Source organism: Gracilinanus agilis, chromosome 1 (genome assembly GCF_016433145.1).
Source record: "Gracilinanus agilis isolate LMUSP501 chromosome 1, AgileGrace, whole genome shotgun sequence".
Classification (NCBI taxonomy): Eukaryota; Metazoa; Chordata; class Mammalia; order Didelphimorphia; family Didelphidae; genus Gracilinanus; species Gracilinanus agilis.
In genome coordinates, this window is record NC_058130.1 from 716,880,574 (window position 1) to 716,894,078 (window position 13,505).

Sequence of the window (13,505 nt, forward strand, 5' to 3'; positions counted from 1 at the left end):
TCAATCAATAAACATTTACTAAGCACTTACTATGTACTAGGCACTATGCTAAGCACTGGAGATAAAAATACAAATAAAAACAAAGATATTTCCTGCCCTCAAGGAACTTATAATCTAATTTTTGTTGTCATTCAGTTGTGTTCTACTCTTTCTGACCCCATTTGGGTGTTTTTTGTTTCTTTTTTTTTTTTTGCAAAGCTACTAGAGTGGTTTGACATATTCTTCTCTCGCTCATTTTACAGATGAGGAGGCTGAAGCAAACATGGTTGAGTGACTTGTCTAAAGCTGGCTTTGAATTCAGGTCTTTCTGGTTCCATCCACTGTGTAACCTAACTACTTGTATCATCTAATGGGGCAAGACAACATACAAAAGGAAGCTAAAAAGGAGGAGAGATGGGGAAGAGCAAAGGACTCACCCAAGGACATGATGGAAAGTTTTAGAATCCTAAAGTAGTGTAGCTGTTAGGAGAAAAATTGTGCCAAGTCTCCTCTTTTAAATAGAGGCTCCTGGAGCCTGTGGCCCTACCCTTCAGTCAGAAGATCCAATCAGGGCCAGAGGGTACCAATGAGTATAAGCAGGTTCGATTTTGCTGTTTAATATGATTTCCCAATGATGAGTTTCCTGAGGAAAGAAGGCATGATGAAGAGGTGCAAACATGTCTGAAGCAATGTGGCCACATACGATCAAACGATAAAATGTATAGAAAATGATTTATGAGCCTTAATGCACTAAAGCAGTGATGGGCAAACTACGGCCCTCGGACCAGATTGGGGGAGGGGCCCTGAAATGTTTTATCCAGCCATGAGACATTATTCCCAGTCTGATGAATACAATGAGTAGGATACAATACAATGAAACTTCGAAAGAGTTGCCTTAGAAACAGACTGACAGATGAGCATTTCCTTTCCTTTGGCCCCCTCTTTAAAAAGTTTGCCCATTGCTGCACTAAATAAATGCCATTTACTTTTATGTTTTGTTATTTAAAACCTTACCTTCTGTCTTGAAATCATTCCTGCATATTGGTTCCAAGGCAGAAGAGTGGCAATACGCAGGATTGGTTTCAAGATAGAAGAGTGGTAAGGGCTAGGCAATGGGGGTTAAGTGACTTGCCCAGGGTCACACAGCTAGGAAGTGTCTGAGATCAAATTTGAACCCAGGACCTCACATTTCTGGTTCTGGCTCTCAATCCACTGAGCCACTTAACTTCCCTTACCCCCACCAAAAGTCTTGAGAAATATTTCTCAAGTGAACTGGAGGTACTTCAAACTGAGGACTTGAAGAGGGTCCCCCCCAAATCAGGGCTTAGAACCCTGGAGTCTTTCCCTACCCAGTTTCTCAAGGGTTGAGGGAAAGGGGAGGAGAGGGAGGCGGATATTGTGGCAGGAAATAGCATACGCTCAGATTGGCCATATCTAAAGGCTGACTGGAGTTGAAGGAGGTGTGTGAGAAGTGGGGGTTAGGGGGAGGAGTGGAGCTACCCTGAGAAACCCACTAGCCTCTACAGATAGAAAGGGAGAGTGGAGCTTCCTGAAGGTAGGAAGGAGCCTGAGCCGGAAGAAGTGATGGAATATTCCCTTCTAGACCTTTTCCTCCTGATGCTGCCTGGGGGTAAGTACCCAGCCTCTACCCTGTATCATCAAATGAGACCATGACCCTCTAGTGCCCTATGATAGTTGAGGCTCTTGTCCTCTCAGACCATCAGGGTTCTCAAAGGGTCTTAAAGGAGCTTTCCTTTTTCTTGCTCTTCCACTAACGTTTATCTCTGAGGAGTGTGCCAAGTTCTTAGCTAATATTCCGTTCTTTAAATTGATGGGGACAGTGAGGATTTCAGATTCTTCCTAGGGATGAAGAAGTCACTGAACCATGGAACACAGAACATTAATGCTGGAAGGAAGGACTCTTAGAACATAGAAACAGAATGCCAAAAATAGAAAAGAAAGAAAAACTTGGACGGGACTTTATAACAGAGTGTCAGAGCTGAAGGAATTTTGAACATAGTGTCAGATCTGAGAAGGACCTTAGAATATAGAATGCTGGGAAAGCTTTTAGGGATCAAAGAAAATGCTATTCATGCCCATGACCAGAAGTCATGAGATATGGGTTCTAGCTCTGCCTCTTAGTCACTATGTAAGTTTGGCCAAGGCTTTTCCATTATAGGACTCAGTTTCCCTAAATAGAAAATGAGAAGAATAATCTTTATCCCCAGAACTATGAGGGACACAAAAGAAAGAGACCTAGATCTTGCCCTCAAGGAGTCTCCAGGCAGGTTGATGAGACAAGAATTAAACAGCAAACTATGGAGCCAGTGATGTGGCTCAGTGGATTGAGAATCAGGTCTAGAGACTGAAGGTCCTGGGTTCAAATGGGACTTCAGACACTTCCTAGCTATGTGAGCCTGGGCAAGCTACTCAACCCCTACTGCCTAGCCCTTACCATTCTTCTGCCTTAGAATCAATATTGATTGATTTGAAGATGGAAGATAAAGGTTGTTAAAAATCAAACAAAACAATAAATTTTGTTTTCCAACAAAACACCCAGTAGAGGCAGGAGGCAAGTTGTTAATTAAGGGAGGTATACTCCTAGTGAATGATTGTGCAGGAAGGGCTGCAGGAGGTCAAAGGAGAAAGGGGCCACCTGGGCTCCAAAACTGACCTCATAAGTACAGGATCTGTTTTCATTTCAGTTTATTTATATTTTCTTTTGAGGTTTTGGTTTTATTTGAGGGTTTTACCTTATAGCAATGATCAATATGGAGGTAGGTTTTGCATGCTAACACATGTATAACCCAGATCAAATTGCTTACTATCTCTGGGAAGGGGAAAGAACGACAATTTGGACCCTAAAACTTCAGAAAATCTAGATGGAAATTGTTGTAAAAAATGTTAAAAATCAGCACAGGATCTGGGGCATGAGGCTTTGCAACAATGCATATGAAGAGGCGTTCAGGGGGTTGGTGGGTTAGTGAGCTATAGACTCAATATGAATCAACAGAGGCCTTTGAAGACAGTTTTGAGGTGTGGAAGACAGACTGCAAAGGGCTGAGGAGACAGTAGGGTTAAGAAAGTGTAGGCATTGGGTGTACACAACTTCTCCCCAGAGAACAGATATGGAAATAGTGAGTGGAAGGTACAGAGGGGCAAATACAGGCTCCATGTAAGAAAAAAATTCCTAAACTTAAGAGCTGTCTACCAGCAGAATGGTCTACCTTGGGAAAAGGTAGGCTCTCCCTCATCAGAAATCTCTAGGAAGGGGGGCACTAGGTGGCTCAGTGGATTGAGAACCCAGAGGTCCTGGGCTCAAATCAGGGCTCTGACACTTCCTAGCTGTGTGACCCTAAGCAAGTCACTTAACCCCCATTGCCTACCCTTACCACTCTTCTGCCTCAGAACCGATACACAATATTGATATCAAGACAGAAGGTAAGGGTTAAAAAAAAAATCTCTAGGAAAAATTTGGATGATTTGTCATCAGTAATGTTTAGGCAGCTGGATAGTAAGTACAGTGGATAGAGCATAGGACTGGGAGTCAGGACTTGAGTTCAATACCTGCCTCAGACACTCTTTTCTAATGGTGTAACTTTGGGTAAGTCATGGCACCAATTTCCTTATCTGTAAAACATGGATGATAATGATTAGCACCTACCTCCCAGGGCTGTTGTGAAGATCAAATGAGTTAACATATGCGAAAAGCTTTGCAACACTTCAAATGTTATTACTTTCCAGAGATATGGGTTAGACGAGGTGGTCATGGAGGTCCCTTCCAATTCCGACATCTTGTAATGACATACTTTCAAGAAATTAATGGTGTTCCTAGGCTGCTTTGAGAGAGGCATTGTGTACAGAAAAAAGGAGGGCATGGTCCTGCTAACCTCTGCCTGCCCTAGGAAAAGCACATCTGGACCACTGAGTTCAGTCCTGGGAAGGATATTTTAGGGAGGACATTGACATAATGGAGAGCATCCAAAGGAAAGTTAACTGGAATGGGGAAGGCATCTGAAGCCAAGTCCAAAGGAAGATCTGTTCAAAGAAGCATGGACAGTAAGCCTAGAGAGTAGGAGACCCAGAAATGACTTCCATTATCTTAAGGGCTGTCGCGTCGTGGAGGGATTAGACTGATTTTACTTGGCCCCAAATGGGAGAACTAGGAGCAAGAGTTAGACCTTGCAGAGGGGCAGTTTGGAGTTCATTATAAGGAAACTTGAACAATCACATTTTCCAATGCTATAAGACGGTCAAAATAATAACAATAATAACTGGTGTTTATATCATGCTTAAAAGTTTACAAAATTACAAAGGAAATATTAACTCATTAGATCCTCACGACCACCCTGAGCTACATGTTTTTACATATTTATGATACATATATAATATATAGCTATATATATTTTGTAGTTGAGGAAACCTGAGACAGATAGAACTTAAATAATTTGTCCAGGGTCACACAGCCTGTAGGTACCTGAGAACTCAGATCTTCCTGACTTCAGGGCTGGCGCTCTGTCCACCGTACCACCCGGCTGCCATAGGTGTTGCTATAATGAAGGCAGAAGGGTATAGTGATAAGACTGATGGTCTAGGAGTTAGGTGAGATCTGGGCTCATTCTATGACTCTCCCACTAGTTGTATGACCATGGAAAAATCCCTTAGCCTCTCTGACCATCAACCATTTCATCTGTAATATGGGAATAAGAAGATCTACTATAGTCTTTACCTCAGAAATAAATGATGTTTTATACATATTTATATATTGTTTAATATAAAAATATTATAAACACAATATAAATATATTAAATATATATAATATATTAAAAATATATAAAACTCCTTTGTCAATCTGAATGCCTATAGCAATGTCATTTATATTGATCTATAAGGTAATCATAGGTTCATAGATTAAGAGCTAGAAGGAACCTTAGAAGCCATTAAGGCCACCCCGCCCCTCCATTTGCAGATGAGGAAACTGAGGCTGGAGAGAGGTTAAATGACTTGTCCAGCTGAGTGTTGGAGGCAGAATTTGAACTCAGGTCTTCCTAATGCCAAGTAAAGCCTTCTAAAACACTGTGCCACCTTGGTGCTATTTGCATCCAGGAGAGCTTTGCTAGGGATGCCACAGAAGGGATTCTTGCTTGGGTTTAAGTTTGAGTTAGCCCACAAGGTTTCTGAAGTCCCTTGGGTCACTCAGATTCTGTGGTCAGGGAAGGCCTGAGTCTTGACCTCTTGACCTGCTGCTACTTTTCCCCCTGCCCAGTCTCCCCACCATCAGCCTTGGCCTTTTTTTTCCTTCCCCAATCCAGTGCTCTCAGGAGGGACTAATTGTATGGTGCAGGAGGAGTATCAAAACCTGAAGGCGTCTGAGGGTGGCAAGGTGAACATGGCCTGCAAAGTCAACTGGACCGAGTGGGAGCAAGTCCGAGTAGAGTGGAAGAAGGATGATGAGGTTTTGTGCCAGTCCACACCCATCAAGCAAGACTCCAGCAAGATTCTATGTGCGTCTAGAGAACTGTTGTTCTGGATCCCAGAAAATATTGTCATCCTGAGTCTGGATTCTGTGACTCCTAATGACAGTGGGTGTTATGTGTGCCACATGACAATGGAAATCCCACTATTTGAGAGAACGAATAAAACTAGGATACGTCTCCAAGTCTCAGGTATGGGGGAGGAAGCAGGAGGGAAGGGGAGAGGAAGAATACAGGGTCTTCTTGGCAATCCAGTGGTAATCGTGGCTTAGATGTCCCTGTCACTCTTAACCTTAGTTCCTCCTAGACTCTGAAATTCCTCTCCTGCCCTTCTATCTCTCCCTTACTCTTTCCTCAACTGTTTGTTGTCTTCAGAACCACCTCTAGTCCTTTCCTTTTACCATTATCTCCCTATCCATCATTGCTCTGACCTTCCTTTCCTCTCTTCAGAGTCTCAACTCTGTCATTAGCCAAAGATCACTGCCCTCTGTCCTTGAGTCCCATGCCATCTTTTTCTATCCCCACTTCATCCTTGTTGTTGTTTAGTCATTTTTCAGATGTGTCCAGCTCTTCATGACCTCATATGGGGTTTTCTTGGCAAAGATGCTGGAGTGGTTTGCCATTTTCTTCTCTAGCTGATTTTACAGATGAGGAAGCTGAGGCTAACAGGATGAAGTGGCTTGCCCAGGGTCACATAGCTTAGTCAGATTTGAACTCAGGTTTTCCTGATGTCAGATTGGCATTCTATCCTCTGTACCACCTCACTGCTCTCTCTTCCATCTTGCCAGACCTCAACTTTGAGCTGCCCTATGCATGCCATCGACCTTCTTCTCTGTTGCCAAATCTTGTTGATTCAATCCACAGGTGTGCTGGAGGCAGCTTGATCTGGCTCCAGAGAGCTGTTTTTTGTTTTTTTTTCAATGTGAGCACTTAGGCCTCAGATATTGGCAAGTAGATCAGTGCTTGATTTATTTTTTTTCCCTCTATGTCTGGATTCTAAAAAGTGATGGAGAAGGGCAGCTAGAGAGCACAGGAGATGTCAGGAGAGCTTGGGTTCAAATCTGGCCTTAGCTACTTCCTAGCTATGTGAACCTGGGCAAATCATTTAATCTCCCCCTCCAATTGCCCACCACTTTCTGCTTATCTGCCTTAGAATTGATGCTAAGACAGAAGATAAGGGTTTAAAAAATAAAAAATGATGGAGAAAATATTAGAAGTTCTGACTAAAATTGAAAGGGTGTCACATGTACTTTTTGGTAGGGAGAGGGAGAGCCATTTGTTAAACATTTACCAGCACACCCCAGCTTCTGTCTTCACTGCGTCTTTTATCTCTTCACTCATAGTTCACACCACTGCTCACCTAAACTACTTAATAATTTCCTAATTGATATCCCTTGCTTCTAGTCTCTTCCCTCTTTTTTTTTAAATTAAAATTTATTAGTTTGTTACATTAAAATATTCCCTTTCCTCCTCCCATCAGAGAAGACATTATTAGCAAAAAGATATATATGTATATATAAAACTATGTCTTACCTGTGTAATAGGGGATTGGGTTTTTGGGTTGAATATATTAAAAGGTTAGGCCACCAGGGGATTGAACAATTATCAATCCCCAAATAAAGAGTAACCTCAAGTTAGAATGACTTTTATGGAAATTTACTTACAAATGAGAAGAGGAAGAAGAAATAAGGAAATAAGAATCTAACACAGTAGGTAATTTGCTCTGATCCCCTAGTTAATCCAGATAGATCTAATTAACCCAAGGCTGGAAACTCAGAGGGCCAGAGGCTCAGAGGGCTGGGGGAGGGGGGGATGCCAGGGGGCCCCAGAGGGGAATGAAGCAAAAGCTCCAGTCACAAAGTCTCTATTAAAAGGGAAGTTCCTTAAGAGAAGTTCAGGAAGATTCAGTCTTTAAACTCACCACGTGGAATGCCCCTGTCAGGAACCAGCAGAGCTCCTTCACCTATTTCTATTTATCAGTTCTTTCTCAAGATGTGGACATACACAAGTCCATATTTTTAAAAAATTAATCTCTTCATCATTTCTTACATCACGGTAGTACTCCATCATAATCATATGTTTTCATTTGTTTAGCCATTCCCCAACTGATGGGCATCCCTTCAATTTCCAGTTCTTTTCCCCCACAAAGAGAATTGCTACAAATATTTTAGAAAATATCAATTCACAGGAGAACATTGTACACAGAGACTGATACATAATGGCACAATCAAATGTAACAGACTTCTTTACTAGTAGCAATGCAAGGATCCAGGACAATCCAGAAGAATTTACAAGAAAGAACGCTATCCACATCCAGAGAAAGAACTGTGGGAGCAGAAATACAGAAGAAAGAATATGATCGATCATATTGGTGGTTCAAGGGGTATATGATTGGGGATTTTTGACTTTAAATGATCAGATCTTGCAGGCAGAGTATTTGCTCTACTTCTCTCCGTGTCTCCAGTCCTTAGCATGGGATCTGGTTCAGAAGCTTAATAAATGTTTGTGGTATAGTGAATGAATAGGAAGGGACCTTAAAGAAGCTGAGTACAACACACTTATTTGGTAGATGAGGAAACAGAGGTCCAAAGATAGGAAGTGATTTGTTTAAGGTCCCATGAGATTAGTGACAGGGCCAAGCCTAATAACTCAAATATCTTGACTTCTAGTCCAAGATTCTTTCTAATAAGGAAAAATTTTATCTGCCTTCTCTTTTCTCATCCTTAGACTTCTGGCTGATTTTGGCTGATTTCCCAGCCATCTCCTCCCACATGACCCCCACCCCATCTCCCATTAATGGCTCTCATAGCCTCTGGCCTGGCCATAAAGGACACCCTGTGATGTCCCCAGATTTTCCATGTGCCAGCCCATGACACCCGCCCACAGATATCTCAGCTCTCTCAAGCTGGGTCTGCTGGAATAGTGCCAATCTGTGCCACCCACATCCTACCCTGTTTTTATTCTGCCAGGAGGGGCCAATTACCAATTACCAGTTTCCATTCTGCTAGGAGGGGCCAATTACCAATTAGCAGAGACATAGGAGGCAGTGTTGGCTCTGGCTTGGCCCCTGGGCAAGGACCCAACATTGACAGCTGCTGTACCCCCTCCCAGATTGCTCCCTTGCTACACTGGGGGGAAGGGAAATATATGTCAGGGGTGCCTTCCCCCATTCCCTGGAGAAGCATTCCTGGAAAAATTGTAGGGGTTGGAGATTCAATCCTGAGCTCTCCACACACGCTTTGGATGGCTGGGCATACCAGGACTCCCTACAGACAGAAATCACCTCTCAACTTGGATCTGTGGGGGCATGATATTTCTTACGAGGTATGGGTATGGGAGTGGAGACAGTAGTGGAGGACCCAGTAACACCATCACCATCTTAGGAAATTATGCATGCCACCGTGCTTTCCTCAAAGGGTTATGGGACTCTGAAATCTCAGGGGCCTTAGTGACCACACAGGGGGGCCGGGTACCACCCTCCAGAGGCATGGGGAAGAGTAGAAACAAAACTGCTAAAAACTCAGAACCCCTTCAGAGAAGGGAGGACAAAGGCACCATGGGAAACTCAGCAATAGACCCTGAGTGGCCAGTTCTCTCCTGTTTTAGCTGCTTTAATTTCTACTTTAATTCAGTCTGCCATTCAACTTTTTTTTTCTGTGCCCAGAATACAAATTCCATTTTCCCACTGATGTTTTTTCTGTTCATCTCTTCAACTGCCTTAGTGGCATCTTCATGTTTCTCAAAACCTACAAAACCAAAGCCTTTGAATTTTCCCTCAGGGTCTGGAGATTTCTCCCAGTCGGATTGGATCAATGGCTATCTAGGTAAGGGATAATCCCCCACCTCAAAGTCTCCCTTTCTCCAGACCTTCCCTCCCTTCTTCCTCTGAGATAAGCTATATTAATTAGCCTGGTTGCCATCATCATTATAAATTCCCAGAGGAGACCATAGAACAGAAACTGTGAGAGCTGGAAGGGCCCTTGGAGCACAGAATGCCAGGGCTGGGAAGAAACTTGGAATATGGGATATTAGAGCTAGGATGAGAGGGACCCCAGTTCATTTTACAGATGGGGAAATTGAACTTGGGGAGGAAGAAGGTGCATTTGCCTAAGTGAGTGAGAGGCAGGGGTAGAGGGTTTAAACCCAGGTCTCTTAATTCCCAAACCATGGCTCTTCCCACTGTTCCCTCCTGTTGTCCCCCCCCTTTCTGTAGAATCTCCCATCATTTCTGCCCTTCTCTTCTCTAGGTCTCCTCTTGTGGTTAGTGGTGGCAAGTGTCCTGGTGTCTGGGGCTGTGCTGGGAATAAAGATCTATCGATTCCTTAGGAGGAGCAGAGAGTCTGGTATGTAGTCCCCTGGTACCAGGGCAGCCCCTATGGTCTTCCCCCCCCCTCCAAGGACTCCCCCATTCTAGAGTCCTGGTCTGGCCCCATAGCTGCCTCTCAGTATGAGGATTCAAGGAAACTGTATTCTCAGCCCCTGGTGGAGAAAAGAGGGAAGATATGAAGTCATGCAAACCTGATCAACAGCTCCCTCTCTCCATTGAACGATGCCCCCTAATTCTCTTTCCCAAAGGCATTCTCCCATTTTTCTCTTCTCTTCAGTGCATCACTTTTATGGCAATGTTCTCTACTACCACCAGAAGACTAAGGAGGCCAACCCAGGAAAGAACAAGACTCTGGCATGCCCAGTGGAGAGGGAGAGAGGGGAGAGCATCTATTCCACTAGTTTCCCCAAGCCCTCACCCTGTTTGGCCCAGGCCCCTGGAACCCTCCCAGTCCACCAAAGCCTGCAGCCTGCTACTTCTAGGCCAGAAAAAACAGCTTATTTCCCTCCGACCCCTCACTTAATTTAGGATTTTCCTGTCCAGCCCAATTGCCTGTGCGTGTGCGTGCGTGCGTGTGTGTGTGTGTGTGTGTGTGTGTGTGTATGTCCTGAAAGTAAGAAAGTAAGGACTAAGGTTTTCCAAGAGCTGGGGGTTTGGCTCTTCAACCAAGTCATAAAGGATCCGATGCCTAAAGATGACCCAGAACTGCATTTTTGGAGATGGACAATTTGAATATTTGTTTTGCTTGACTACACACATTTGTTACAAGGGGTTTGTTTTTCTTTTTCTTTTAAATTGGGAGTGGGAGAAAATAAATGCTTGTCAATTGAAAAATGAAATTAAATGATAACAAACAAATAAACAAAATGATTTGGAGCCTTTAGAACTGGCTTCTTAGAATCCCCCTCCAACATCTCCTAGGGCCATGTTGGCAAACCTATCTGCCAGAGGAGGTTGCTCTTCTCCCACTCTACACCTTACGAGAGGACATTCTTCACATCACTCTGCCCAGCAGCCCAATGGGAGCACTACCTCCCTCCCTTGGCTGGGGTAAGGGGGTAGCTCACATGTGTGAGCCTTGCAGTTTGAGTACTTGGTCTCTAAAAGGTTTGCCAACACTGTCCTAGGGTACTATCTAGGATATTACTGGAGCTTATTGCCCCTTTCCTCACCTCCATAGAGCCTAGTATTAAGAAAACCATATCTGATGAGGCCAGGGAAGTGTATAGATTGTAAGGCACCAGGGCACCTGAGAAGAAAAAGTGAAGGGGTGGAGCCTGAAACTGAAATTGGAGGAATTGGAATTAAGTGGACTTGGATCTGAGGAAACTAGGATCTGAGCAACTTGGATGGAGGAGACTGGGAGCTGGAATTTGGGGATATTGGAATGTGAAAGGGAGCCTTAGATCTTGGGAACTGCTGTCTGGGGAAACTAAAATGAGGGGTAAAAGTAGGGCTGAGGTGAATCTGTGGGCTGGTATTAATGAGATTAATCTGGAAAAAATTATGATTTGGAGGAAACTAAATTCTGAATGGCTGAGATTGAGGGGAGACTTGAGGTTGAGGGTAAATTCAAGGGGGTACAGTGGAATAAGAGGTAGAGAGACTGAAGAAAGGAGGCAGGATTTTTAAAAAAGGAAGTCTAGGATCTTGGTTGTACTGGAGAAAGACTGGGATCTTTGGAACTGAGATCTTGAGATTGGGATAGAGGAAAGACTGAAGCATCTGGTGGGTCACTATTCCCACATTCCTCAAGGAGTAATCCATCCCTAGGAATAGCTGAGTGGGTTGGGATTTGGGGAGATGCAGAAAGAAGTGACCTTTTCTGAGGATCTTCCTGACACTGGGGGATCAGAGACCCAATCCTCAAGAGACTTAAGCACTGACCTGCCCACTCCACTCCCCACACACACACATTGGGCTTCATTTGGCCCCATCAAGAGAAGCTCTTGGATTGAAGCCTGCCTGGTATCCCCAGCCTGCATCCCAGGATCAGAATACTAAGGATTTTTTTTGACTTGGCCTGCAGCCCAGAGCTCCTATCCCATGTTTGCAGCATGAACACACACACACACACACACACACACACACACACACACACACACACACTGTTAGCCTCCTAACCCCTTCCCTTGGAGCACAGATGGAGGAAGAGAGAAGAGCTGAGGGGCATGGGCAGGTGGCCAGAATAACCCACTTCTACCTGCCTCCTTTCTGCCTACAATTTGGTCTGAAGACTCCCATGGGATGGGGCCCCTTCTGCCTCTAGCCTCTGCCTATCACCTTGAAGTGTCACCAGCTGAGAGCAATCTTCCCCCTCCTGTTTCCATGGAGACAGATGTCCTCTGGATGCTGTTCAGAGACACAGTCATACATGAAGGTTGGCAGAGCCCAGGGGACCTGAAGGGGACTAAGGAGGAGCATTCCAAAACCTGGGGAAGGTGAATAGGTTCCAGGGACCCTCCACCAACTCCAGGTCTTTACACCCAGAGTCTTGATGGCTTCCCTTCTCCCCACCCCCAACCTATGGACCCCAAGTTCTAGTCATGGTTTTTTGATCCCTAGTCCCTGTATGACATTGGAAAAATCCCTTTTCTTTCCTTGATCTCAGTTTCTCTATCTGTAAAATGAGAGAACTAGATGAAAACATCTCCATGGACTTCCCTTTGCTTACTCCCTATTTTTAAAATAAAATGATCTCTTTAGTATTTCTATTTTACAAACAAGGAGATTGGGGCAAGAAGAAGGCAGGGCAGGGACTTGCCCAGGCACATAGCAAGACAAGGGCAGAATTGCGACTGTAACCCAGGTCTCTGCCCTCCCAGTCAGCAACATCCTTGCAGCAGACACTTGGGCCTTCCAAACAGGAATGAACTGTGGGAAACCTCCCCCATAATGGTTGGGAGATTATTAAGGTAGCAGGGGCTGAACCATACTTATCCCAACTTGGCCAGACAGATCTGTGCTATCCTCTTACCCCTTGCCTATCCTAGCAACCCAGGACAGCCATGATTGAAAAGGGTCCCACATAGTCAGTAGAGAGGGACAACCCTCCTCCCACCCAGCAGAAGTTCTTGTTCTCCACTCCTCCCCCAAGGCAGTATGCAGGAGTCAGATATAACTTATTTATTGGGAATGAAAGTTGGAAAAACTCCTGGAGTCTGAGAGCTCAGGCATAGGGGAGCTGGGGAGCCAAGGCCATCCAAGTGCGCCATTTGCTTCCTCTGGCCTGGGACAGGGAATGACTGGGGAGGGAGCATATGCCTGACTTTCCACTCACCCTTTGTAACTTCTCCAGGTAGGTTGTGGCCAGTCTAGAAGGGACTCTTCCATGTCCGAGGGCAGAGCCCAGGTCTGTGTTTTAGATGGGGAGCAATCATAGGGCTGAGCTAGAGTCCCTTTGTTTTAGCCAGGGGCACTGGGGACTGGCCCAGGAACCGAAATGGGGCCTCCCCTAAACCTGAATCTTGGGGGATCCCAATAAGAGTCAGCAGGACAGTGTAGCCTTGTAGCCAGGAGATCTGACTTGACCATTGGCTGGATTGAGCAGTACTAAGTCCAGAGCTAGGGAGGTGTGCGTCCTGGGCAGAACTCATCAGTAGTGTTGGCCTCAGGCTTGGGGACCCCATTATAAGGACAGACAAACTGGAGCTAGTCCTGAGGAGGACAGCCAGGACAGACGCGGGCCTTGAGATCTGACATGGGGGACCGACCGAAGGTACGTA

At 44.8% G+C, this 13,505-nt stretch overlaps 1 protein-coding gene across 1 annotated transcript; it reads left to right on the forward strand.

The window, feature by feature from the left end:
- Positions 1-1,563: 1,563 nt before the first annotated feature.
- Positions 1,564-10,308, forward strand: TMIGD2 (transmembrane and immunoglobulin domain containing 2). The gene is made up of 5 exons (XM_044685294.1): positions 1,564-1,609; positions 5,292-5,645; positions 9,233-9,277; positions 9,701-9,796; positions 10,058-10,308. The coding sequence occupies exons 1-5, from the start codon at positions 1,564-1,566 to the stop codon at positions 10,306-10,308; spliced, it is 792 nt and encodes a 263-aa protein (XP_044541229.1).
- The last annotated feature ends 3,197 nt before the right edge of the window (positions 10,309-13,505 follow it).

Excerpts from the sequence above, each read along its gene's own strand:
- TMIGD2 (XM_044685294.1), top strand. The coding sequence starts at position 1,564 with ATGGAATATTCCCTTCTAGACCTTTTCCTCCTGATGCTGCCTGGGG. Across the intron at positions 1,610-5,291 it reads CCTCCTGATGCTGCCTGGGG|TGCTCTCAGGAGGGACTAAT; the intron begins GTAAGTACCCAG and ends TCCCCAATCCAG. Across the intron at positions 5,646-9,232 it reads GATACGTCTCCAAGTCTCAG|GGTCTGGAGATTTCTCCCAG; the intron begins GTATGGGGGAGG and ends ATTTTCCCTCAG.